General features: G+C 42.8%; 2 protein-coding genes across 3 annotated transcripts; one reads left to right on the forward strand and one right to left on the reverse strand.

Annotated features, from left to right (window-relative positions):
• Positions 1-18: 18 nt before the first annotated feature.
• LOC117561665 (early growth response protein 4-like) lies at positions 19-2,537 on the reverse strand. The gene is given in 3 exon segments (XM_034239208.1): positions 19-1,388; positions 1,390-1,996; positions 2,375-2,537. Coding segments are annotated over 3 exon segments (1,245 nt in total). The 5' UTR covers positions 2,496-2,537; the 3' UTR covers positions 19-871.
• Positions 2,538-11,585: 9,048 nt separating this feature from the next.
• On the forward strand, positions 11,586-23,681 carry LOC117561641 (steroid 17-alpha-hydroxylase/17,20 lyase). Of its 2 annotated transcripts, XM_034239178.1 has the most exons (10): positions 11,586-11,817; positions 13,473-13,614; positions 17,105-17,225; positions 17,548-17,686; positions 18,135-18,364; positions 18,669-18,755; positions 19,100-19,312; positions 19,408-19,574; positions 23,208-23,311; positions 23,419-23,681. In XM_034239178.1, exons 1-10 carry the CDS (start codon positions 11,694-11,696, stop codon positions 23,679-23,681), a joined length of 1,590 nt encoding a protein of 529 aa, XP_034095069.1. In that variant the 5' UTR covers positions 11,586-11,693. The 2 variants fall into 2 exon arrangements, with proteins under 2 accessions (XP_034095069.1, XP_034095076.1); XM_034239185.1 differs by lacking the exons at positions 11,586-11,817; positions 13,473-13,614 and adding an exon at positions 15,786-16,845.
• The last annotated feature ends 439 nt before the right edge of the window (positions 23,682-24,120 follow it).

Consider the following 24,120-nt stretch of genomic DNA (forward strand, 5'->3'; position numbering starts at 1 on the left):
AAGTGACATCATCGCACGATAATCCGCCATAGAAATCTGGCTTTGTGTTCTCCTATAAATATATATACTGTAAATATATATACTGTAAATATATACATATACTCTCTCCATGTAAAACACTCACAAAGAGGTAGACAAACTAGAAAAATAGAGATGTGTTACAAACATAGAAATATCTTCTGAGTGGAAACAGCTTCACGACATCCGGACATTCACTTTGTTGTCATGCAGAAATATTTACAGACGGACGGTTTCTCTGATATTGTACTTTAGTAGAAGTAGAAGTACTCGGATCATGTACTTTAGTAGAAGTCGAAGTACTCGGATCATGTACTTTAATAAAAGTAGAAGTACTCGGATCTAAAAGTACTGCATTCAAAATGTTCCTCAAGTGAAAGTAGAAAAGTATTCTCATCAAAATATAGTGAAAGACAGTAAAAGTAGTCGTTGTTTGATTGGTCCATTTCAGAATAATATATATGATATGTTTTATAATGATTGATCATGAAAGTGTTCTCAAAGCTGGTGAAGGTGCAGCTAGTTTGAATGACTTTGTATACTGCAGGGTAGCTGGTGGATTTACTCCAGGTGGAACTCAAGTCTGATTTAAGTGAGTAAAAGTACAAGGTAACAAAACATGGAAATACTCAAGTAAAGTACAAGTACCTCACACTTAAGTCAAAGTACTTGAGTAAATGTACTTAGTTACTCTCCACATGTTTAAAGTTCTCAGTCTGTAGTTTTTCCACCTGCAGATGCTTCCTCCTGTACGCATGCGCCGTGAGAGGAACACCTGTGTGACGTCACATCGACGCTTTTTCCAGTTGACGGTTCAAACATACTGCTCTCTGCAGTAATAGTTAGTTCATGTTCAGACGCCAGGCGCGTTCACGGCCAGCGAGTAGGCGGCCATCATCTGCGCACGTAGCTGCTGCTTCACGTGCACGCGCCCATGCCTCTTCCGCTCGTCGCTGCGCGCGAATCTCTTGCCGCACACGTCGCACGAAAAGGGCTTCTCCCCCGTGTGCGTGCGCGTGTGCGTGGTCAGGTGGTCGCTGCGGCTGAAGCTGCGCGAGCAGATGGTGCACGTGAAGGGTTTCTGTCCAGTGTGGATGCGCACGTGCCTGTTGAGCTCGTCTGAGCGCGAGAAGCGGCGCTCGCACCCGTGCATCGTGCACGTGAAGGGTTTCGCCTTCTGCGCGGGAGCTCTCCTCCCTGTGCGTGACTGTTTGGGGGCTGCGTGCATGCTGCTGATGTTGACTATCGGGAACGCGCCCTGCAGAAGGGAGGAGAGCAGATGCGCGTCCACGGTGGAGGGGAGCGTGGACGGGGAGAACAGCTCCGTCTTCACCGGTCTGCTGATGACGTAGTTACCGGGATCCCCCCCCGGTCACCGGGAACCCCTTCAGCCAGTCCTCCAGTGGCTCCTGCTTCACCTCGAAGCCGGGCTTCAGGTCGCTCTGTCCGGCGTCACAGCTCAGCAGAGAGTCGATAAAGTCACAAACATCCACCTGTTGCTCCAGAGCCGACAGCGGGAGCAGAGAGTCCGCGCTGCCCAGGAACAGAGCGTCATTCCCGGGCATAGAAGAGTGGGAACACGCGCTGCTGCAGCTGGAGCTCAAAAACTCACTTTTCACCACAACTGGGTGGGAAACCATGGGAGGGAGAGGGGGGGTCACTTCACTGCTGGGTGGGGCAGAGGAAGAAGATGGTGATGGTGATGGAGCAAAGAGGGGGGAGGAAGGAGATGCTGCAGCCGGGGAAGGGGCTGCAAGATCCGGGGAAGCGTCTTGCTCCATTTCGGTGCAGATCCCCACGATCTCCGTGATCATGTTGAGGATGGCGTCCGCGGTGCTGCTCAGTCCCGGGGATTGCGCCTCCGGTTCCGGGAAGAAGCTGTTGCTGTAGCCGAGGGAAGGCGAGAGGGAGTCCGAGGAACAGTCACTGAAGTCGGAGAAGAAATCCGAGTCAGAGGCGTCTGTTCCCGGAGAGAAAACTGCAGGAGGAGGAGGAGGAGGAGGAGGAGGGTGTTATTGTCATTGCATAATAACTCGTCAGTGGGCAGCAGCCTACACAGTGATGCATGCAGCAGGATGCATTATGAATACTTTAAAATAATACAAGTACTATTGCTCTATTTAAACAAATAACAAATGTTAAATAGGCATGATTTTAAAAAATGTGCACCGAAATAAACACATTTAAATATGCAAGTAAGGTAAATCATATATAAAGTGGTATATTTAATACAAATAACAATATTAATGCAAAATGTAATAATTCTAAATATCCACATTTTCACTAATAAACAGACATTTCCTAAACAGACACATTTCGCACATTTTCTCGTTATTCTCTAATTGTCTTAACGCACCTTGGCAGATTGGGGACCCCCCCTCAGAGTCTCTGTTGGGGCTCGAGCCCACACTGTCCACCCACATGCTGCAAGCATCCTCAAAGTCCGACATGAAGCTGTCCTCGCGCTGCAGGAGCATAGTGTGTTGTTGTGTGTGTGTTTGGATAAATCCTCCGGTAAAGCTCGGTGCTGTGTGAAGATGCTCTCCCTGCCTCAGCAGCTTTTATACTCTCCGTCTCCTAGGTAACTCCAGGCGCCTCCTGATTGGTCGACTCCGGCGCGAGGGATTCCCCCCTCCGTAGCTGCCCAAACATGGAGCTACTTCCGGTTGTGACGCCGGGATCCCCGCGCCATATAAGGACAGGCGGGAGGTGACGTAGCACAGCTGAGAGGAGCAGGGTTTCCTTCACTGCGGCAGCAAAGGGAAGATGGAGGAGAGGACTCTTTAAAGGAGAGACACTACATACTGATATACACCTGAACATCAGCAGGAGAGGACTCTTTAAAGTAGAGACACTACATACTGATATACACCTGAACATCAGCAGGAGAGGACTCTTTAAAGTAGAGACACTACATACTGATATACACCTGAATATCAGCAGGAGAGGACTCTTTAAAGTAGAGACACTACATACTGATATACACCTGAACATCAGCAGGAGAGAACTCTTTAAAGTAGAGACACTACACACTGATATACACCTGAACATCAGCAGGAGAGGACTCTTTAAAGTAGAGACACTACATACTGATATACACCTGAACATCAGCAGGAGAGGACTCTTTAAAGTAGAGACACTACATACTGATATACACCTGAACACCAGCAGGAGAGGACTCTTTAAAATAGAGACACTACATACTGATATACACCTGAACATCAGCAGGAGAGGACTCTTTAAGTAGAGACACTACATACTGATATACACCTGAACATCAGCAGGAGAGGACTCTTTAAAGCAGAGACACTACATACTGATATACACCTGAACATCAGCAGGAGAGGACTCTTTAAAGTAGAGACACTACATACTGATACACACCTGAACATCAGCAGGAGAGGACTCTTTAAAGTAGAGACACTACATACTGATATACACCTAAACATCAGCAGGAGAGGACTCTTTAAAGTAGAGACACTACATACTGATATACACCTGAACATCAGCAGGAGAGGACTCTTTAAAGTAGAGACACTACATACTGATATACACCTGAACATCAGCAGGAGAGGACTCTTTAAAGTAGAGACACTACATACTGATATACACCTGAACATCAGCAGGAGAGAACTCTTTAAAGTAGAGACACTACATACTGATATACACCTGAACATCAGCAGGAGAGGACTCTTTAAAGTAGAGACACTACATACTGATATACACCTGAACATCAGCAGGAGAGGACTCTTTAAAGTAGAGACACTACATACTGATATACACCTGAACATCAGCAGGAGAGGACTCTTTAAAGTAGAGACACTACATACTGATATACACCTGAACATCAGCAGGAGAGGACTCTTTAAAGTAGAGACACTACATACTGATATACACCTGAACATCAGCAGGAGAGGACTCTTTAAAGTAGAGACACTACATACTGATATACACCTGAACATCAGCAGGAGAGGACTCTTTAAAGTACAGACACTACATACTGATATACACCTGAACATCAGCAGGAGAGGACTCTTTAAAGTAGAGACACTACATACTGATATACACCTGAACATCAGCAGGAGAGGACTCTTTAAAGTAGAGACTCTACATACTGATATACACCTGAACATCAGCAGGAGAGGACTCTTTAAAGTAGAGACACTACATACTGATATACACCTGAACATCAGCAGGAGAGGACTCTTTAAAGTAGAGACACTACATACTGATATACACCTGAACATCAGCAGGAGAGAACTCTTTAAAGTAGAGACACTACATACTGATATACACCTGAACATCAGCAGGAGAGCACTCTTTAAAGTAGAGACACTACATACTGATATACACCTGAACATCAGCAGGAGAGGACTCTTTAAAGTAGAGACACTACATACTGATATACACCTGAACATCAGCAGGAGAGGACTCTTTAAAGTAGAGACACTACATACTGATATACACCTGAACATCAGCAGGAGAGGACTCTTTAAAGTACAGACACTACATACTGATATACACCTGAACATCAGCAGGAGAGGACTCTTTAAAGTAGAGACACTACATACTGATATACACCTGAACATCAGCAGGAGAGGACTCTTTAAAGTAGAGACACTACATACTGATATACACCTGAACATCAGCAGGAGAGGACTCTTTAAAGTAGAGACACTACATACTGATATACACCTGGACATCAGCAGGAGAGGACTCTTTAAAGTAGAGACACTACATACTGATATACACCTGAACATCAGCAGGAGAGGACTCTTTAAAGTAGAGACACTACATACTGATATACACCTGAACATCAGCAGGAGAGGACTCTTTAAAGTAGAGACACTACACACTGATATACACCTGAACATCAGCAGGAGAGGACTCTTTAAAGTAGAGACACTACATACTGATATACACCTGAACATCAGCAGGTGAGGACTCTTTAAAGTAGAGACACTACATACTGATATACACCTGAACATCAGCAGGAGAGGACTCTTTAAAGTAGAGACACTACATACTGATATACACCTAAACATCAGCAGGAGAGGACTCTTTAAAGTAGAGACACTACATACTGATATACACCCTGAACATCAGCAGGAGAGGACTCTTTAAAGTAGAGACACTACATACTGATATACACCTGAACATCAGCAGGAGAGGACTCTTTAAAGTAGAGACACTACATACTGATATACACCTGAACATCAGCAGGAGAGGACTCTTTAAAGTAGAGACACTACATACTGATATACACCTGAACATCAGCAGGAGAGGACTCTTTAAAGTAGAGACACTACATACTGATATACACCTGAACATCAGCAGGAGAGGACTCTTTAAAGTAGAGACACTACATACTGATATACACCTGAACATCAGCAGAAGAGGACTCTTTAAAGTAGAGACACTACATACCTGATATACACCTGGACATCAGCAGGAGAGGACTCTTTAAAGTAGAGACACTACATACTGATATACACCTGAACATCAGCAGGAGAGCACTCTTTAAAGTAGAGACACTACATACTGATATACACCTGAACATCAGCAGGAGAGGACTCTTTAAAGTAGAGACACTACATACTGATATACACCTGAACATCAGCAGGAGAGGACTCTTTAAAGTAGAGACACTACATACTGATATACACCTGAACATCAGCAGGAGAGGACTCTTTAAAGTAGAGACACTACATACTGATATACACCTGAACATCAGCAGGAGAGGACTCTTTAAAGTAGAGACACTACATACTGATATACACCTGAACATCAGCAGGAGAGGACTCTTTAAAGTAGAGACACTACATACTGATATACACCTGAACATCAGCAGAAGAGGACTCTTTAAAGTAGAGACACTACATACTGATATACACCTGGACATCAGCAGGAGAGGACTCTTTAAAGTAGAGACACTACATACTGATATACACCTGAACATCAGCAGGAGAGCACTCTTTAAAGTAGAGACACTACATACTGATATACACCTGAACATCAGCAGGAGAGCACTCTTTAAAGTAGAGACACTACATACTGATATACACCTGATCATCAGCAGGAGAGGACTCTTTAAAGTAGAGACACTACATACTGATATACACCTGAACATCAGTAGGAGAGGACTCTTTAAAGTAGAGACACTACATACTGATATACACCTGAACATCAGCAGGAGAGGACTCTTTAAAGTAGAGACACTACCTACTGAACATCAGCAGGAGAGGACTCTTTAAAGTAGAGACACTACATACTGATATACACCTGAACATCAGCAGGAGAGGACTCTTTAAAGTAGAGACACTACATACTGATATACACCTGAACATCAGCAGGAGAGGACTCTTTAAAGTAGAGACACTACATACTGATATACACCTGAACATCAGCAGGAGAGGACTCTTTAAAGTAGAGACACTACATACTGATATACACCTGAACATCAGCAGGAGAGGACTCTTTAAAGTAGAGACACTACATACTGATATACACCTGAACATCAGCAGGAGAGGACTCTTTAAAGTAGAGACACTACATACTGATACACACCTGAACATCAGCAGGAGAGGACTCTTTAAAGTAGAGACACTACATACTGATATACACCTGAACATCAGCAGGAGAGGACTCTTTAAAGTAGAGACACTACATACTGATACACACCTGAACATCAGCAGGAGAGGCCTCTTTAAAGTAGAGACACTACATACTGATATACACCTGAACATCAGCAGGAGAGGACTCTTTAAAGTAGAGACACTACATACTGATAGACACCTGAACATCAGCAGGAGATGACTCTTTAAAGTAGAGATACTACATACTGACATACACCTGAACATCAGCAGGAGAGGACTCTTTAAAGTAGAGACACTACATACTGATATACACCTGAACATCAGCAGGAGAAGACTCTTTAAAGTAGAGACACTACATACTGATATACACCTGAACATCAGCAGGAGAGGACTCTTTAAAGTAGAGATACTACATACTGATATACACCTGAACATCAGCAGCAGAGGACTCTTTAAAGTAGAGACACTACATACTGATATACACCTGAACATCAGCAGGAGAGGACTCTTTAAAGTAGAGACACTACATACTGATATACACCTGAACATCAGCAGGAGAGGACTCTTTAAAGTAGAGACACTACATACTGATATACACCTGAACATCAGCAGGAGAGGACTCTTTAAAGTAGAGATACTACATACTGATATACACCTGAACATCAGCAGGAGAGGACTCTTTAAAATAGAGACACTACATACTGATATACACCGATATGAACCTGAACATCAGCAGGAGAGGACTCTTTAAAGTAGAGACACTACATACTGATATACACCTGAACATCAGCAGGAGAGGACTCTTTAAAGTAGAGACACTACATACTGATATACACCTGAACATCAGCAGGAGAGGACTCTTTAAAGTAGAGACACTACATACTGATATACACCTGAACATCAGCAGGAGAGGACTCTTTAAAGTAGAGACTCTACATACTGATATACACCTGAACATCAGCAGGAGAGGACTCTTATAGTAGACACTACATACTGATATACCCCTGAACATCAGCAGGAGAGGACTCTTTAAAGTAGAGACCACTACATACTGATATACACCCTGAACATCAGCAGGAGAGGACTCTTTAAAGTAGACACTACATACTGATATACCCCTGAACATCAGCAGGAGAGGACTCTTTTAAAGTAGACACTACATACTGATATACACCTGAACATCAGCAGGAGAGGACTCTTTTAAAGTAGAGACACTACATACTGATATACACCTGAACATCAGCAGGAGAGGGACTCTTTAAAGTAGAGACACTACATACTGATATACACCTGAACATCAGCAGGAGAGGACTCTTTAAAGTAGAGACACTACATACTGATATACACCTGAACATCAGCAGGAGAGGACTCTTAAAGTAGAGACACTACATACTGATATACACCTGAACATCAGCAGGAGAGGACTCTTTAAAGTAGAGACACTACATACTGATATACACCTGAACATCAGCAGGAGAGGACTCTTTAAAGTAGAGACACTACATACTGATATACACCTGAACATCAGCAGGAGAGGACTCTTTAAAGTAGAGACACTACATACTGATATACACCTGAACATCAGCAGGAGAGGACTCTTTAAGTAGAGACACTACATACTGATATACACCTGAACATCAGCAGGAGAGGACTCTTTAAAGTAGAGACACTACATACTGATATACACCTGAACATCAGCAGGAGAGGACTCTTTAAAGTAGAGACACTACATACTGATATACACCTGAACATCAGCAGGAGAGGACTCTTTAAAGTAGAGACACTACATACTGATATACACCTGAACATCAGCAGGAGAGGCACTCTTTAAAGTAGAGACACTACATACTGATATACACCTGAACATCAGCAGGAGAGGACTCTTTAAAGTAGAGACACTACATACTGATACACACCTGAACATCAGCAGGAGAGGACTCTTTAAAGTAGAGACACTACATACTGATATACACCTGAACATCAGCAGGAGAGGACTCTTTAAAAGTAGAGACACTACATACTGATACACACCTGAACATCAGCAGGAGAGGACTCTTTAAAGTAGAGACACTACATACTGATATACACCTGAACATCAGAGGAGAGGACTCTTTAAAGTAGAGACACTACATACTGATATACACCTGATCACCAGCAGGAGAGGACTCTTTAAAGTAGAGACACTACATACTGATATACACCTGAACATCAGCAGGAGAGGACTCTTTAAAGTAGAGACACTACATACTGATACACACCTGAACATCAGCAGGAGAGGACTCTTTAAAGTAGAGACACTACATACTGATATACACCTGAACATCAGCAGGAGAGGACTCTTTAAAGTAGAGACACTACATACTGATATACACCTGAACATCAGCAGGAGAGGACTCTTTAAAGTAGAGACACTACATACTGATACACACCTGAACATCAGCAGGAGAGGCCTCTTTAAAGTAGAGACACTACATACTGATATACACCTGAACATCAGCAGGAGAGGACTCTTTAAAGTAGAGACACTACATACTGATAGACACCTGAACATCAGCAGGAGATGACTCTTTAAAGTAGAGATACTACATACTGACATACACCTGAACATCAGCAGGAGAGGACTCTTTAAAGTAGAGACACTACATACTGATATACACCTGAACATCAGCAGGAGAAGACTCTTTAAAGTAGAGACACTACATACTGATATACACCTGAACATCAGCAGGAGAGGACTCTTTAAAGTAGAGATACTACATACTGATATACACCTGAACATCAGCAGCAGAGGACTCTTTAAAGTAGAGACACTACATACTGATATACACCTGAACATCAGCAGGAGAGGACTCTTTAAAGTAGAGACACTACATACTGATATACACCTGAACATCAGCAGGAGAGGACTCTTTAAAGTAGAGACACTACATACTGATATACACCTGAACATCAGCAGGAGAGGACTCTTTAAAGTAGAGATACTACATACTGATATACACCTGAACATCAGCAGGAGAGGACTCTTTAAAATAGAGACACTACATACTGATATACACCTGAACATCAGCAGGAGAGGACTCTTTAAAGTAGAGACACTACATACTGATATACACCTGAACATCAGCAGGAGAGGACTCTTTAAAGTAGAGACACTACATACTGATATACACCTGAACATCAGCAGGAGAGGACTCTTTAAAGTAGAGACACTACATACTGATATACACCTGAACATCAGCAGGAGAGGACTCTTTAAAGTAGAGACTCTACATACTGATATACACCTGAACATCAGCAGGAGAGGACTCTTTAAAGTAGACACTACATACTGATATACCCCTGAACATCAGCAGGAGAGGACTCTTTAAAGTAGAGACACTACATACTGATATACACCTGAACATCAGCAGGAGAGGACTCTTTAAAGTAGACACTACATACTGATATACCCCTGAACATCAGCAGGAGAGGACTCTTTAAAGTAGACACTACATACTGATATACACCCTGAACATCAGCAGGAGAGGACTCTTTAAAGTAGAGACACTACATACTGATATACACCTGAACATCAGCAGGAGAGGACTCTTTAAAGTAGAGACACTACATACTGATATACACCTGAACATCAGCAGGAGAGGACTCTTTAAAGTAGAGACACTACATACTGATATACACCTGAACATCAGCAGGAGAGGACTCTTTAAAGTAGAGACACTACATACTGATATACACCTGAACATCAGCAGGAGAGGACTCTTTAAAGTAGAGACACTACATACTGATATACACCTGAACATCAGCAGGAGAGGACTCTTTAAAGTAGAGACACTACATACTGATATACACCTGAACATCAGCAGGAGAGGACTCTTTAAAGTAGAGACACTACATACTGATATACACCTGAACATCAGCAGGAGAGGACTCTTTAAAGTAGAGACACTACATACTGATATACACCTGAACATCAGCAGGAGAGGACTCTTTAAAGTAGAGACACTACATACTGATATACACCTGAACATCAGCAGGAGAGGACTCTTTAAAGTAGAGACACTACATACTGATATACACCTGAACATCAGCAGGAGAGGACTCTTTAAAGTAGAGACACTACATACTGATATACACCTGAACATCAGCAGGAGAGCACTCTTTAAAGTAGAGACACTACATACTGATATACACCTGAACATCAGCAGGAGAGGACTCTTTAAAGTAGAGACACTACATACTGATACACACCTGAACATCAGCAGGAGAGGACTCTTTAAAGTAGAGACACTACATACTGATATACACCTGAACATCAGCAGGAGAGGACTCTTTAAAGTAGAGACACTACATACTGATACACACCTGAACATCAGCAGGAGAGGACTCTTTAAAGTAGAGACACTACATACTGATATACACCTGAACATCAGAGGAGAGGACTCTTTAAAGTAGAGACACTACATACTGATATACACCTGATCACCAGCAGGAGAGGACTCTTTAAAGTAGAGACACTACATACTGATATACACCTGAACATCAGCAGGAGAGGACTCTTTAAAGTAGAGACACTACATACTGATACACACCTGAACATCAGCAGGAGAGGACTCTTTAAAGTAGAGACACTACATACTGATATACACCTGAACATCAGCAGGAGAGGACTCTTTAAAGTAGAGACACTACATACTGATATACACCTGAACATCAGCAGGAGAGGACTCTTTAAAGTAGAGACACTACATACTGATATACACCTGAACATCAGCAGGAGAGGACTCTTTAAAGTAGAGACACTACATACTGATATACACCTGAACATCAGCAGGAGAGGACTCTTTAAAGTAGAGACACTACATACTGATACACACCTGAACATCAGCAGGAGAGGACTCTTCATTACAGATAATACATGCATTTAGCTGTTGTTGTTGTTGTTGTTGTTGTTGTTGCTGTTCTAGTTGTTGTTGCCTCAGAGTATTTATTTTGCACAATCAGAAAGTGAAAGTCTTCACATTGTCATAAATGACCTAAGAAAGGAAAACAATAGGTTAAAAACAACAACAATAACGATAAATGCTCATTAATCTGCAGCTCCTCACTTCCTCTTTACATAACGCTTGCGCTCAATCTCCTCTCGTCTCCATGGCGACAGCATCACGGGCGACGGTGCACGTGAAGGAATGTCATACATGGAGCGGTGATATATTTAAATACCTATACATATGAATATGATGTTATAATGATATACAGTATTGTGCACGTGTGTGCGCAGAGCTGTCCGTGGGGCTGAAACTGGAGAACGTGACAAAATGTCTGCTGGTTATAAATAACTGTGTTCACATATAATAATAACTCCTCCTTAAGATCTGATGTCTCTGCAGAGAACTCATGAGGTCACATGAGGACTCAAATACACAGCAGGTTATCCACTGTGCAAACACATTAAATGTAACGTCAACTTTAACTAAGTATTCGTTTTTATTTCAGATTCTTCTGCAGATGATTTTCTAAATGAATGATTATTAGTCAAAGTGTTATTTTGCTGTAGTTAAGGAAGAATAATAGAGTCTCTTTAACTTAATTTAAATACCAGAAGAAAATCACAAAGTTTTTCCTGTTCACTTTAATGAAGAATGGAGCAGCCTCTAGCGGCCAGGAGCGGAACTGCAGCTGTAACGTGTGTGTGTGTGTGTGTGTGTGTGTGTGTGTGTGTGTGTGTGTGTGTGTGTGTGTGTGGTGTGTGTGTGTGTGTGTGTGTGTGTGTGTGGTGTGTGTGTGAGAGAGTGTGTGTGAGTGTGTGATGTGTGTCTGATTGTGAGAGAGTGTGGTGTGCGTATGTGTGTGTGTGTGTGTGTGTGTGTGTGTGTGTGTGTGTGTGTGTGTGTGTGTGTGTGTGTGTGTGTCTGATTGTGAGAGTGTGTGTGCGAGAGTGTGTGAGTGTTTGTGTGAGAGACTGTGTGTGTGTGTGTGTGTGTGTGTGTGTGTGTGTGTGTGTGTGTGTGTGTGTGTGTGTGTGTGTGTGTCTGTGTGAGAGTGATTTATAACAGGTGGAGGGAGCAGAAGGTGGCACGACGCCATGGCAACAGTGTCTCTTACTTCGCCCACACACACTCCACCCAACACACACACACACACTCTCAGTTTGTCCTTCATTTTCTGTCGTCTGCAGCTCTCTCTTGAAAGTCAAAAAACATGCCGCCTACATTACCCACAATGCACCTCTCCCTCTGACTGTTTAGTGGTGTGTGTTTTGGAGTGAAAACAGATAATAGCTTTAAATACAAAATAAACCTTTCTGAGAAAACTAACTTTGAACGAAGTCTCTTAAACTAAAGCTTTGAAACGCTTTATAAAAACATCAAACAACTCTTTCTGTCAAATTGAAACTAAACTGATAATAAATATTTATTTCTCAACTAAAACTGAAAGATACGAAACAAATGAAATATAACTTTAACATATAGAACATGTATATAAATAAAAACATACCTTTTTATATTAACAAAATATAAAAACTAATAACAATAAATGTGTTTTTAAAAACAGATTAATTAAGAAAGTAAATATAAACAAAACCTTTAAACAAAAAAAAACGATTTAACAAAAAATAAAAGTTCTTTTAAAGTGTGTGTCGGGATGTCTCTCTCTCCTCTGACGCACAGCTGATAACATCAAGGCTGACACACACACACACACACATGCACACACACACACTCTCAGACCTTGGACAGTGTGTATATAAGCGTCCTCTCTCTCTCACTCCTCACTTCCTCATCATGTCCTCTCATCTCGTCTCCTCTCTCTCGTCCCTCCCCCCCTCCTCTCTCGTCCTCTTCTTCTTCGTTGGTGCAGCCTTCCTCTTCCTCTTCCTCCTCGTTCGCCCCTCGGCTCCTGGCTCTCTCCCCTCTCTCCCCTCTCTCCCCCTGCTGGGCAGCCTCCCCTGGATGGGAGGAGGTCTCCCCCCCCACCTGCTCTTCACTCAGCTGGGACACAGGTAAGAGGACATCTCAGTGTAAACCCTTAAGAGTTCACTTTACCTTAAAGTGTTCTCAAAGCACTTTCTGTGGCTTTTTTATTTCTAACTTTTTTCTCTGTTTATTTCAGTTTTTCTGGATTTCTTAATTTCTCAGTTTCTCTCTGTATATTTTCCTCTGTATTCTTTCTGCATGTGGTGAGAGACGAGGAGAGCTGGAGCTCTGAGTGAGTCAGGACTCAGAGAGACACGAGGAGAGCTGGAGCTCTGAGTGAGTCAGGACTCAGAGACACGAGGAGAGCTGGAGCTCTGATGGAGTCAGGACTCAGAGAGACGAGGAGAGCTGGAGCTCTGAGTGAGTCAGGACTCAGAGAGACGAGGAGAGCTGGAGCTCTGAGTGAGTCAGGACTCAGAGAGACGAGGAGAGCAGGAGCTCTGAGTGAGTCAGGACTCAGAGAGACGAGGAGAGCTGGAGCTTTGAGTGAGTCAGGACTCAGAGACACGAGGAGAGCTGGAGCTTTGATGGAGTCAGGACTCAGAGAGCTGGAGCTTTGATGGAGTCAGGACTCAGAGAGCTGGAGCTCTGATGGAGTCAGGACTCAGAGACACGAGGAGAGCTGGAGCTTTGATGGAGTCAGGACTCAGAGAGACACGAGGAGAGCTGGAGCTCTGATGGAGTCAGGACTCAGAGAGACGAGGAGAGCTGGAGCTCTGAGTGAGTCAGGACTCAGAGAGACGAGGAGAGCTGGAGCTCTGAGTGAGTCAGGACTCAGAGAGACGAGGAGAGCTGGAGCTCTGAGTGAGTCAGGACTCAGAGAGACGAGGAGAGCTGGAGCTCTGAGTGAGTCAGGACTCAGAGACACGAGGAGAGCTGGAGCTCTGATGGAGTCAGGACTCAGAGACACGAGGAGAGCTGGAGCTCTGAGTGAGTCAGGACTCAGAGAGACACGAGGAGAGCTGGAGCTTTGATGGAGTCAGGACTCAGAGAGACACGAGGAGAGCTGGAGCTCTGATGGAGTCAGGACTCAGAGACACGAGGAGAGCTGGAGCTCTGATGGAGTCAGGACTCAGAGAGACACGAGGAGAGCTGGAGCTTTGATGGAGTCAGGACTCAGAGAGACACGAGGAGAGCTGGAGCTCTGATGGAGTCAGGACTCAGAGAGACACGAGGAGAGCTGGAGCTCTGATGGAGTCAGGACTCAGAGAGACACGAGGAGAGCTGGAGCTCTGAGTGAGTCAGGACTCAGAGACACGAGGAGAGCTGGAGCTCTGATGGAGTCAGGACTCAGAGAGACACGAGGAGAGCTGGAGCTCTGATGGAGTCAGGACTCAGAGAGACACGAGGAGAGCTGGAGCTTTGATGGAGTCAGGACTCAGAGAGACACAAGGAGAGCTGGAGCTCTGATGGAGTCAGGACTCAGAGACACGAGGAGAGCTGGAGCTTTGATGGAGTCAGGACTCAGAGACACGAGGAGAGCTGGAGCTCTGATGGAGTCAGGACTCAAAGAGACACGAGGAGAGCTGGAGCTTTGATGGAGTCAGGACTCAGAGAGACACGAGAAGAGCTGGAGCTCTGATGGAGTCAGGACTCAGAGACACGAGGAGAGCTGGAGCTCTGATGGAGTCAGGACTCAGAGAGACACGAGGAGAGCTGGAGCTTTGATGGAGTCAGGACTCAGAGAGACACAAGGAGAGCTGGAGCTCTGATGGAGTCAGGACTCAGAGAGACACGAGGAGAGCTGGAGCTCTGATGGAGTCAGGACTCAAAGAGACACGAGGAGAGCTGGAGCTCTGATGGAGTCAGGACTCAGAGACACGAGGAGAGCTGGAGCTTTGATGGAGTCAGGACTCAGAGAGCTGGAGCTTTGATGGAGTCAGGACTCAAAGAGACACGAGGAGAGTTGGAGCTCTGATGGAGTCAGGACTCAGAGAGACACGAGGAGAGCTGGAGCTTTGATGGAGTCAGGACTCAAAGAGACACGAGGAGAGTTGGAGCTCTGATGGAGTCAGGACTCAGAGACACGAGGAGAGCTGGAGCTTTGATGGAGTCAGGACTCAGAGAGACACGAGGAGAGCTGGAGCTCTGATGGAGTCAGGACTCAGAGAGACACGAGGAGAGCTGGAGCTCTGATGGAGTCAGGACTCAGAGAGACACGAGGAGAGCTGGAGCTCTGATGGCAAACACTGACGGTTCATTTGGAGCTGATCCAACAGGCAGGATCAGGGAGACAGAGCACTGAGAGCACAGCAGCCAAGGTGCAGGTGCCTGAGCTCAGTCAGGTCTCTCTAGGTCGTCCTCAGACGAGCCCTCCATCGTTGCTTCCAGTCATCCCGGTTCTCCATACATCTGGCCAGTTCATTGGTACTTTGTGCTCCTGCGTCGTTCTTGAGTACGTCCACGTATGTTTGTGCGGGACGTCCTCGTGCCCGATGCCCGCGTGCTGGTTCCCACAGCACCAATCTGCAGGCTGGCAGCTCTTGATGCCTTTGGCAATGTCCTGCTAGTCTCATTCTCCTGGCTGCAATATTCTCGCTCACCCTTGGTATTCCCTCGTACAGGATGTTGTTAAATGTACACTCTTGCTGATGTTAAATACTGCTCGCAACATTCTGGTGTAGCATCCGTCTAGAGACTTTTGCAGGGTTGGCTTCAGGGTCCAGCATTCACTGCCATAGAGGAGAACAGACTCTACCGTTGAAGAAGCTGAGTTTGATTTGACGGGGAGATTGGAGCTCCATACACTGGTCATGCCGTTCAGGGCCCTCCATGCAAGTGCCTTCCTCACCTTAAGATCTTGCTCGGTTGAGTTGACCCATGAGCCCAGGTACTTGAAGTCCTTGACTTCTTTAAGCACAGTGCCTTCTGTTGTTGTCAGAGGTGGATGTTCCGGTAAGATGTTATAGGTGATAACCTCAGTGTTCTTGGCGTTTAGCCTCAGGCCAACCTTGGCACACTCTGACTCCACTCTGTTCAGGAGTTCCTGTGCTTGCTCCACGCTGTCGGAGAGCAGGCTGATGTCGTCCGCATAGTCCAGGTCTGTCAGGACTACTGTGGGGTGTCGTCTCGACCTCCTTGGTGTTAGAGTGAAGCCAAGATCCTGCTCTCGACCACTGATGGCCTTCCTGAGCGCATAATCCAGGACCATGATGAAGAGGAAGGGGGCCAGGGTGTCCCCTTGCATTACCCCAGCCAGGATGTCAAACTCCTCGCTGTTGCCGTCTGGGGTCACCACCCTGGCCCTTGTTCCTCAGGTCAGTATGAACTGATCAACTGGGTCACAGTTACGGGCCTTGGGAAATATTTCCCCAACAATATATATATATGTATATCGTCTGTGTTGTTTCTGTGTTTTTTCTGCATTCATTCTGTAGTTTTATTTAATTTCTTCTTTAATTGATTTTCTGTTTATATATATACATATATATCTTGTGTATTATTTCTGTACTTTCTCAAAAAGAATTCTGCATTACTTCAGTGTTTCCTCTGAGCTTTCCTCCTTCTCTCCCTGAGGTACGGCCCTGTGTTCTCGCTGCTCCTCGGCCCTCACCTCTCGGTGGTCTTGAACCGGCACCAGGAGGCCAGAGAGGTCCTGCTGCAGCGCGGGAGGGAGTTCGCTGGGAGACCCTTCATGGTGAGGGGGGGCTTCATAAGAAGTGCTCAATTTAATTATAAAAATATTCTAAGTCTCTTTAAAAAGTCCTAATTTTGTTCAAATATCCAAACATTTTCTCAAAAAGGCCATAACTTCTTAAAAAGGTCTACTTTACTAATACTGTCCTAACTTTCACAGGAAGACCAACGTTTTCTCAAATTCTTTTATTTTTAAAACATGTACTTGCTACAGAAAAAATACTGGAGAAAAACAGGAAAAAGACCCCAAAAATATAGAACAATATACTGAATAAATGACAGTAAAGACAAAATGTATTAAAAACATCTTTATTCCCTCGCAGGTGACCACGGACCTGTTGACTCGGGGGGGGAAAGACATCGCCTTCTCAGACTTCTCTCCTCTCTGGAAGATGCACCGCCGCCTCGTCCACGACTCCTTCACTCTGTTCGGGGAGGGCAGCGGACGCCTGCAGGACATCGGTACAGAACAGCATTAATACAGGACATAGCGCAATACTGCAGGATTAAGAATAATGCATGAAAAAGAATACGATACTACTCCTGTATATTTAACAAAAAAACTGTCTTTTATTTTGTATTATTGTCGAACAGATGTGAAAATGTTTTGAATGATCTGTGAACACGTGTTAGTGGGTGACAGGAACATTATCTTCCTTCCAATCTGTTTCACTCGTAACGGTCTCGAGTCTTTTGAGTTTCCTTTAAGAATTGTTCCTCTTCGACGGTCAAGGGGATAATTCACTAACAGGATGTGAAGCTCCAGAGACTTTTCATATCAAATCAAATTGACAAAAACAAGTCTGCTGTTCCTTTAAAGATGAATACACCTTAAAGTGTAATCTCTTCCTCCAGCTGGATGTAATAATAATACTTGTTTTTATATATATTTATTATGTGTTTCCTTTAGTCCGGTCCTCGGTGGACGACCTGTGTTTGGAGCTGTTGTCAGGAGGGGGGCGGGGCTTCGACCCGTCGCCCGCGATAACGAGAGCTGTCACTAACGTGGTGTGCACGCTGGTGTTCAGCTCAACGTATTGTCACGGCGACGCCGAGCTGCAGGAAGTGATGCGGTACAACGACGGCATCGTGGAGACCATCGCCGGGGGGGGGCTGCTCGACATCTACCCCTGGATCAAGGTGCCTGAAGTAGACCCTCTCTAAAAATCCCTCATCAAATATTTTCATTTTAATTTTGTTTTAATTTTCTTTAATTTTTTTAAATATTTTCATTCTTTTAAAAATATTTCAATTTTTTGAAATTTTTTGAAATTTTTGAAAAATATTTGTACTTAAAAAGAAAAAGTCTATTTAAAAATTACTTTACTTTAATTGCAAAAAAGACCATGACTTTCCACAAAACGCCTTTTTTCTATAAAAAACGTCCCTACTTTTAAATCACATTCTAACTTTCATTACTTCAAACACACGCTTTGTTTCTCAGGTGTTTCCCAACAGGTGTCTCAGGAAACTGAAGGACTGCATCGCCGTCAGAGACCGGCTGCTGTCCCGCAAACTGGAAGAGCACAAGGTGACAGGAGATGATGATACAATTTATTAAAACAATGTATGGAGTAATGTTGAAATATATTTAATATAGGGTTATTGTTTTCTAAAGGGTATTTAAAGTATTTTTTAAATATTTGTAATATTGTTTTTATTATTTTGCATATCTTTTTAAAAATGATTCAAATCAGCAGACCCAACCGTTATATGCACTTCATGTCCCTGCAGCTGCTTCCATTTAAACTGATTTTTAAAAATAGTTTTTATCCTGTTAATTTTGTATGTATAACCTTTGTACGTACAAACGTGTGCGTATACTGTATCTGCAAATACCTAAATGAAACCTGTATTGTAATAACTCTCCTGCAGGCGTCCCTGAGTGACGGCCCCCCCCGGGACCTTCTGGATGCCTTGCTGCAGGGTCAGGGGTCGGGGCATCAGGAGGGGGAGGGGCATAATGAGGGGGGGGGCATCACAGACGATCACGTCCTGATGACGGCAGCCGAGGCGTTTGGGGCCGGCGTGGAAACCACATCCACCACGCTGCTGTGGATCCTGGCCTTCATACTGCACCACCCCCAGGTCAGAGAGTACCAATACTGCAGTACTCTGAACCGTGTGTATTCTCGGTGTAGTGTGTGTGTATTCTCGGTGTAGTAAAGGTACTTGTGGTGCAGGTGCAGCGCAGGGTACAAGCGGAGCTGGACGAACAGCTGGGCGAGCGTCCGGTGTGTGTGTCGGACCGAGTCCGGCTGCCGTACCTGGAGTGTGTGATCAACGAGGGCATGAGGATCAGACCGGTCAGTCCAGTGCTGATCCCGCACACCGCCATGACGGACAGCAGGTAAATCCTACACCTTAAATCCTACACCTTAAATCCTACACCTTAAATCCTACACCTTAAATACAGCACCGTAAATACTGCACCTTAAATCCTACACTTTAAATACAGGCACCATAAATACAGCACCTTAAATACTGCACCTTAAATACAGCACCTTAAATACTGCACCTTAAATACAGCACCTTAAATCCTACACCTTAAATCCTACACCTTAAATACAGCACCGTAAATACTACACCTTAAATACAGCACCTTAAATACTGCACCTTAAATACAGCACCTTAAATACAGCACCTTAAATCCTACACCTTAAATACTACACCTTAAATACAGGCACCATAAATACTACACCTTAAATGCTACACCTTAAATACTGCACCTTAAATACAGCACCTTAAATACTACACCTTAAATACAGCACCTTAAATACTGTACCTTAAATACTACACCTTAAATACAGCACCTTAAATACTGCACCTTAAATACTGCACCTTAAATACAGCACCTTAAATACTGCACCTTAAATACAGCACCTTAAATACAGCACCTTAAATACTTTACCTTAAATCCTACACCTTAAATACAGCACCATAAATACTACACCTTAAATACAGAACCTTAAATCCTACACCTTAAATACAGCACCTTAAATACTGCACCTTAAATACAGCACCTTAAATACAGCACCTTAAATACTTTACCTTAAATCCTACACCTTAAATACAGCACCATAAATACTACACCTTAAATCCTACACCTTAAATACTGCACCTTAAATACAGCACCTTAAATACAGCACCATAAATACTACACCTTAAATCCTACACCTTAAATACTGCACCTTAAATACAGCACCTTAAATACAGCACCATAAATACTACACCTTAAATATAGCACCTTAAATACTGCACCTTAAATACAGTACCATAAATACTACACCTTAAATACAGCACCTTCAATACTACACTTTAAATACAGCACCGTAAATACTGCACCTTAAATACAGCACCTTAAATACAGCACTGTAAATACTACACCTTAAATACAGCACCATAAATACTACACCTTAAATCCTACACCTTAAATACTGCACCTTAAATACAGCACCTTAAATACAGCACCATAAATACTACACCTTAAATCCTACACCTTAAATACTGCACCTTAAATACAGCACCTTAAATACAGCACCATAAATACTACACCTTAAATACAGCACCTTAAATACTGCACCTTAAATACAGCACCATAAATACTACACCTTAAATACAGCACCTTCAATACTACACCTTAAATCCTACACCTTAAATACTGCACCTTAAATACAGCACCTTAAATACAGCACCATAAATACTACACCTTAAATCCTACACCTTAAATACTGCACCTTAAATACAGCACCTTAAATACAGCACCATAAATACTACACCTTAAATACAGCACCTTAAATACTGCACCTTAAATACAGCACCATAAATACTACACCTTAAATACAGCACCTTCAATACTACACCTTAAATACAGCACCGTAAATACTGCACCTTAAATACAGCACCTTAAATACAGCACTGTAAATACTACACCTTAAATACAGCACCTTCAATACTACACCTTAAATACAGCACCATAAATACAGCACCTTAAATACTTCACCTTAAATCCTACACCTTAAATACAGCACCTTAAATACAGCACCTTAAATACAGCACCTTAAATACTGCACCTTAAATACTGCACCTTAAATACAGCACCTTAAATACTGCACCTTAAATACAGCACCTTAAATACAGCACCTTAAATCCTACACCTTAAATACTACACCTTAAATACAGGCACCATAAATACTACACCTTAAATGCTACACCTTAAATACTGCACCTTAAATACAGCACCTTAAATACTACACCTTAAATACAGCACCTTAAATACTGCACCTTAAATACTACACCTTAAATACAGCACCTTAAATACTGCACCTTAAATACTACACCTTAAATACAGCACCTTAAATACAGCACCTTAAATACTGCACCTTAAATACAGCACCTTAAATACTGCACCTTAAATACAGCACCTTAAATACAGCACCTTAAATACAGCACCTTAAATCCTACACCTTAAATACTGCACCTTAAATACAGCACCTTAAATACAGCACCATAAATACTACACCTTAAATCCTACACCTTAAATACTGCACCTTAAATACAGCACCTTAAATACAGCACCATAAATACTACACCTTAAATACAGCACCTTAAATACTGCACCTTAAATACAGCACCATAAATACTACACCTTAAATACAGCACCTTCAATACTACACCTTAAATACAGCACCGTAAATACTGCACCTTAAATACAGCACCTTAAATACAGCACTGTAAATACTACACCTTAAATACAGCACCATAAATACTACACCTTAAATCCTACACCTTAAATACTGCACCTTAAATACAGCACCTTAAATACAGCACCATAAATACTACACCTTAAATCCTACACCTTAAATACTGCACCTTAAATACAGCACCATAAATACTACACCTTAAATACAGCACCTTAAATACTGCACCTTAAATACAGCACCATAAATACTACACCTTAAATACAGCACCTTCAATACTACACCTTAAATCCTACACCTTAAATACTGCACCTTAAATACAGCACCTTAAATACAGCACCATAAATACTACACCTTAAATCCTACACCTTAAATACAGCACCTTAAAATACAGCACCATAAATACTACACCTTAAATACAGCACCGTTTTTACTGCACCTTAAATACAGCACCATAAATACTACACCTTAAATACAGCACCTTCAATACTACACCTTAAATACAGCACCGTAAATACTGCACCTTAAATACAGCACCTTAAATACAGCACTGTAAATACTACACCTTAAATACAGCACCTTAAATACTGCACCTTAAATACAGCACCTTAAATACTGCACCTTAAATACAGCACCTTAAATACAGCACCTTAAATACAGCACCGTAAATACTGCACCTTAAATACAGCACCTTAAATACAGCACCTTAAATACAGCACCTTAAATACAGCACCTTAAATACAGCACCTTAAATACTGCACCTTAAATACAGCACCTTAAATACTGCACCTTAAATACTACACCCCAAATACCGCACCTTAAATACTGCACCTTAAATACTACACCTTAAATACTACACCTTAAATACTGCACCTTAAATACAGCACCTTAAATACTGCACCTTAAATACTACACCCCAAATACTGCACCTTAAATACAGCACCTTAAATACTGCACCTTAAATACTACACCCCAAATACTGCACCTTAAATACTGCACCTTAAATACTACACCCCAAATACCGCACATTTTACACAGAATAATCTAAATGTTTAACTTTTTCTCACTTTTTTTCAGACTTTTTAAATGTATTTTTTAAGCATTTTACCGCCGCTTGGTTGTCTTTTGAACTTCTTTAACTTCAGTCAACTTTTCATGAGTTTCTCAGAAAAACAGCAATTTTTTGTGACCATTTGTCAGGAAATAACTGACAGTTTTAACAATAATGGAAATAGCTATAAACTGCAAAAATGTTTAAAACTCTCTCTCTCTCTCTATTGTAGTATTGGAGGTCACCCGGTCCGTCGTGGGACTCGAGTTTTGGTGAACATGTGGGCGATTCACCACGACCCCGAACACTGGGACACACCGGACCTCTTTAACCCAGGTAAAACACAAAAAACAACTACCTAATCGGAAAATCCTACTTAAAAAAATGCACCTGAACACACCTTTTCCCGCCTTTTCCTCACCTTCGTTTTCCCGCCTTTCCAGACCGTTTCCTTGACGACCGGGGCCACCGGGTGACGCCCCCTTGCTTCATGCCGTTTGGGGCGGGTCCTCGAGTCTGCGTTGGCGAATCACTGGCCAGGCTGGAGCTGTTCCTCTTCCTGTCTTCTCTGCTCCAGCGAATGAGCTTCAAGCTGCCGGACGGGGCTTCCCCGCCCAACCTGCAGGGGCGACTGGGCGTCGTCCTTCAGCCGCTGCCTTATAAGGTCGTGGTCACTCCCAGGGAGGGGTGGGAGGGTGGGGCTTAGTGAAAAGGAGGTGGGGCCAAGTGAAAGGGGCGGAGTTTACAATCATAAAACTATAATTTTGTGATTAAGATCACATTTTCTTAAACACATCTTAAACTATGACTGTGTTAATATGCACACTAATAGTCCTTTATTATTCTGATTATAATACAATATAAATTGTAATAGGTCACGAAAACGGCACATTTTGTTTTATTATAAAAAGTTTAAAAAAAAGTAGCGTTTTTTGGATTAGGACATGTTATTTGTCGACCTTGATTTTCAACATATTTACATTTACAGTAAAATTAGAGAAAGTTAGCTTAACCTCTACTTACTATTTTAATGCATAAGATAATCGCCAAAAATAAAAACATCTTGCAATAAAAAAAGTATAAATATAAGCTAATGCTAGGCTAATGCTAAGCTAGTTTAAATGATTTGCTTGTAATTTAAACAA

Source organism: Gymnodraco acuticeps, unplaced genomic scaffold, assembly GCF_902827175.1.
Source record: "Gymnodraco acuticeps unplaced genomic scaffold, fGymAcu1.1, whole genome shotgun sequence".
Taxonomy (NCBI): Eukaryota; Metazoa; Chordata; class Actinopteri; order Perciformes; family Bathydraconidae; genus Gymnodraco; species Gymnodraco acuticeps.